Source organism: Sabethes cyaneus, chromosome 2, assembly GCF_943734655.1.
Source record: "Sabethes cyaneus chromosome 2, idSabCyanKW18_F2, whole genome shotgun sequence".
Taxonomy (NCBI): Eukaryota; Metazoa; Arthropoda; class Insecta; order Diptera; family Culicidae; genus Sabethes; species Sabethes cyaneus.
In genome coordinates, this window is record NC_071354.1 from 147,392,601 (window position 1) to 147,397,937 (window position 5,337).

Here is a 5,337-nt window from a genome sequence, read left to right on the forward strand (position 1 = left end):
AGGGCTGCCGAATGTCACGTCGATAATAGACTCTGCACCATTCCTGCTGAAGGTACTTGTGGTGCCGACGTTGGCCAGGTCTACGTTGAGCTTTGCCAGAGCCTCAAGCAGAATCCGACCCCTATGGTTCGTGCGACGACTTCCCCACTCAACCGCCCAAGCGTTAAAGTCGCCCGCCACAACCACCGGCCTTAGACCAGTCAGCGCAACTGATACTTGGTCTACCATCCGCGTAAACTGCTCGATCGACCAACTCGGCGGAGCATAACAGCTGGAGTAGAACACTCCACCCACTTTGGCAACCGCAAATCCCTCGTCTGCAGTTGACACAACCTCTTGAACCGGGAACCTGCTTGTCGTCCATATAGCCGCCAACCCGGACCTATCCGAGACCCAGTTACCGTTTCCGGCAGGGATGCGGTATGGGTCCGAGATGATGGCAATGTCCGTCAACGACTCAGTAACTGCTTGGTATAACAGCTGCTGGGCCGCATGGCAGTAGTTCAAGTTTAGTTGCGTTACCTGCACTACGCCCGTGTTTTAGTCGCAGGCGCGCCTGCCGGGCACTTTGAGCCTCCTGTTGTGTGCTTAGCGTCCCGTTTACCTGTACATATCAGGCTCTTGGGCGGCGCCGAACAGTCCCTCGCTATATGGCCCGCACCGCCACATCTTCTACACAGGTGGCTTCTGTCAGGCCCCTTACAGCTCCAGGACTTGTGCCCTCGCTCAAAGCACCGGAAGCAAGCCTCCGGCTGCTGGAACACGCTCAGTGGGCATACGGACCATCCCACCTTCAGCTTGGCCGCCTTCAGGGCTGTATTCCCGTCTACCAGTGGAAGTCTTATTGTAGCTACCTGGGATCCCGCCGGTCCCTTGCGCAGACGAACTGCTTCGGTAGTCACCACCACGTTACATTGCTCCTTGAGAGCTCGTGTCAGTTCGACCGCTTCAGTGATCTCGTCCAGGTTTTTAAGCTGGAGAGTCAGCTCAGGCGTCAGTGCGCGGATCTGTATGCCATCACCAAGGACCTTTTCTGCCAGCACTTTGTAGGCAGAACCCTTCTCAGTGGCATCCTTTTTGAGCTCAAGGATCATGTCGCCGGTGCGGGAGCGGCGGATACTCCGCACATCCGCGCCAAGACCCTTCAGCTGCTCATCCCCTCTCATGGCCTTCAAAACTTCTGCATAGCTCAGCCCCTCAGTTTTGAGGATAAGGGCATAGCCTTTGCTCCTCTTTTTTCTGGCCACTTTCGGTGGAGTTCGATCCTCCTCTTTCTTCCTGGCCTTCTTCTTTTTCACTGTTTCTCACTGATTGTCGGGAGCTAACTGCGTCTTATTACCCTCGGAGGGTTTCACAGTTTGCTTACGATCCTCAGCGATCAAGCGCTTCTTCGGGCCCGTGGGGGTTTGTTCCCCTGGGGACTGCCTTACACGTTTAGTCGATATCTTGTTGTCACTGGACTGCTCCGTAGTCCCAAGGGCTACGGTGTGGTCAGTCGTTGACAGGCAGGCATCCGTTTGTACAGACCTCGATACAAACGCCTTTTCTATCACTTTTACTCGCGCTTCGAGTTCGCCGTGTTCCTTCGTCGCAGCACGGATGGTGCCCCGAAGCATGAGCAGGCTTTGTTTCAGGTCCTTCGCTAGGGTGCTGCGGCCTGCCACAAACTCGATAATGGCATCGAGCTGATGAGACGCCGCTACCACTCTCGGTAGCATGTCTCTCTTTCCTTCCACTGCTTTTATTAGCGACGGGCCATTCATCGCTGCGTCCGGCGTAGATGCAGTTGGAGCGACAGGTATGCCGCTTCCCTTTCCGCTTACGCTGGCGCTTCTGCTCGTATCCATCGGCGGAGATCGCTGGATACCACCTCTTGCGAACGGATTATCTAATCCGTCCGCGCTCACTGAAGTAAAGTTTTTTTTGATTTTGATTATTCATATAGAATCCCACGAGTTGAGGGGAAAGAAGAGTCCGCCGCATCAGAGCCCCTCATGATGCGGTAAGGGCTGATTACTGTGGAGGGCGCTCTGGTACTCCACAGGCTCCGTTTGAGGCTGGGTATTTATAGAACCCCCCCCCCACCATTCATCCCTCGGCACGGGTCGCATGACACCTTGGATTAGGGGTTTATCCATTCTTGTTTTTACTTTTAGCCATGGATAACAGCTATTCAACCATCCTCCTTTAGGGGCTTTGGACCCTCTGCTCAGGTTCTCAGTATTTTCAGGTTCATCGAACATGTTTCTACCGAGATCCGTCATTTGCAGGCGGAGTTAATGCTTGAGGATGGCCATATGATCGATATATTTTTCGGCGCTTGTTATTTTTGCTGGTATGAGTGGACCCATATTTATTTATTTGTTAAAACATGATACATAACATATGATATTATCTTTTAAAGTGTCACTAGCGAACACAAATCGTACAGAATTATTAGTAATCTTTCTTCCTCTTTTTCATATAAAATTTCATATAAAATTGATTGGAAAAGCATCTATTGATGCGCAAAATTTGTTTGAAATTGGTATAAATTTATTTGGGAAAATCAACTAATTAGTATTTTCAAAACTATACACCACTATACCTATATGATTAAATTAAATACTTTTCTTCGCTTTTTGCTTTGCTCGTCCGATTGCGAGTAGCAAGTAAAGAAAATGACAATTGAAATGTTTCTCACTCTTCTTGTATTTCTATGCAAATTTTAATATTGCAAATCGCGTATACATACATACACACATACACGTATACACGCATACATACATACATACATACATACATACACATACATACATACATTGAATACAATCGACACTTGATTAATTTATTTCGATTTTATACATTTTAACGGTTTAATATACGGCGCTGAAGAGTTATAGTTTGAATAACTTTTGAATCAATCGTCCGATTTTCAGTAACTTGGTTTCGTTTTATAGATCTCAACAGTAACTTTCAAATGATAATAAATTTTAGGATGTTTCCTATTGAATTAATGCTTATATGCAACAAATAGCAGTTATAAATACATTTTTTTTCACATTTCTTTATGTAACTTTCAAACTATAAGCCCATTTATCATGAAATCTTGAAGTTAAGGTTTTGAAAGACTCCCCTTTCATATGCAATCAGATTTGTTCAAATCGGTTAAGGGACCTATGAGATAATGAAGTCCATTATTTTTCGTATTTTTATACATAACTTTTGAACTAAAAGTCCGATCAGTATGAAATTAAATAGCGAACAATGGGACACCTAGACCTTTCATTTGACACTAAGATCATTAAAATCGGTCCAGCCATCTCCCAGAAATGTTGGCTCAATCAAAAGCGTTCCACACACACACACACACACACACACACACACACACACACACACACACACACACACACACACACACACACACACACACACACACACACACACACACACACACACACACACACACACACACACACACACACACACACACACACACACACACACACACACACACACATACACACACACACATACACACACACACACACACACACACACACACACACACACACACACACACACACACACACATACAGAAAATGCTCAGTTTTTGAACCTGAGTCGAAACTGAGTGGTATATGACATTCGTCCCGCAAGGCTTTCTTTCGATTTTCGGTTTTTCGAGTGCTTCCTATAGCTTTATACTATATTTTCATATAGTAGAAAGGCAAAACAGTTGCAAAACGAAGAAAGGAAGTGTTGGTGTTGTAAAACAGTGAATCGATTTAGACTGATGGAGATTAGATACAAAATTATACATAGGCTGGTACCTGATTGTTGTTTTTATGATGAAGCTACTTATGGTTAGCCGGGGGGGGGGGGGGGTATGTTAAAAAAAAACTGTATTTTTGTTTTTGCGTTATGTAAATTGAGTATCTCATCTAGCTTCACTTCATCTAACCAATCTACACTTCACGAATCAACATTCGGGCATATTTTAATCCCTGGTAGCTATTATTAATATTATACCATGAAATCGATTTCGAATCGTCTGCGTTCATGAACTTTCCATTAAGATTACTGAAAACAAAATCGATACATCACGACATATTCAAAATTAAAAAAGAGTACTTACCTGTAGTGACAGTCGTTATGCCACCAGGCACCAGTGTATTTTTCGGCACAATTGTTAGACGACGCATCGTTGTCGCTGTCCACTGTACTGAATTTCATGCCTTTGTGGTAAGTAAGTGAATCGCCCGCAGTTCCTGAGTAAGTGCCCACTTTTTTCAGTACGTATTTTTCTGCTTCGCTTCCGATTTCGAACTCGGAAAACTTAGCATATTTGTAGTTCTCTTTGAAGTCTTCCAGCTCTACTAATAACTGATAGGTTTTCGATGAAGTCAACTTGTACAACAATTCCAAACCGATCCAAAATTCCTTATCAACTTCACCGAAACCATACTTGTAATCGGTCCAGTTACGAAGGAAGTCCTCTGAACCATCGTATCTACGTTGAATCACCAGCCAGCCGCCACCGAATTTTGTTTGTTCACAATAGGCTACAAATGGTTCATCCTCCGTAAACGGTTGAAGTAAGTACTTACCAGTTGTCTTAGTCGGTACGGCCGAACAGGAGTCGTAAGGACCTCGGAGTTTAGACTGGTGTAAATCGAACAGCATTCGAACACTATCAGACGGTCCTTTTATTGGTTTTAAGTTGAAAATTTCCTTGCGCAAACTTTCGTGGTTTGAGCAGCTTTTTTGCAGCTGCAAAATTTGCCATGATTGGTTTAACATTTTTGTAAAATTCCGTGTTAAGGCCTCATCTAAGCGCGTCACCATCCATGTCATTCCTTCATTGTCCTTCGTGAGATCAGCGTGGTTTTGTTCCAACAATTCGTTTTGCTCTTTTATATTGTACTCGAGTTCCATAAATTTGTATTCCAGATAATCTAGTTTGGCAAGCAAAACTTCGAAACCGATTCCGTCCTTTGACTCCACTGCTGGAGGAACTGCTACCATTGTTACTTCTACAGTTATTGCAAACTGAACAAAGAACAGTAGGGAAATTATGAAAAACGTGTACACACGACCCATTTTTTAAACGTTTTGAAACGATGATCGTCAATGCAACTGAATTATGCTTACGCTAGCTGCTAGTTTTTATATGCGACAAAAATTTGTGATAGTGGCAAAAACTCTTGCGGTTGTTTCTGCCTGCGGTTATGAAAATATACAGTAAATATTTGTATAACGCGGCGGGTGGTGCTGTACGCCCCTCGCGATATCTCAGCTGTCCATTAACCAATAAAGTTGATTTTTGGTACATTGTTAGCATGTGGTATAACCTAG

At 44.4% G+C, this 5,337-nt stretch overlaps 1 protein-coding gene across 1 annotated transcript; it reads right to left on the reverse strand.

The window, feature by feature from the left end:
- Positions 1 to 3,947: 3,947 nt before the first annotated feature.
- Positions 3,948 to 5,007, reverse strand: LOC128736170 (microfibril-associated glycoprotein 4-like). The gene is made up of 2 exons (XM_053830652.1): positions 4,118 to 5,007; positions 3,948 to 4,062 (listed from the first exon to the last, which is right to left on the reverse strand). Exons 1-2 carry the CDS (start codon positions 5,005 to 5,007, stop codon positions 3,948 to 3,950), a joined length of 1,005 nt encoding a protein of 334 aa, XP_053686627.1.
- Positions 5,008 to 5,337: the final 330 nt, after the last annotated feature.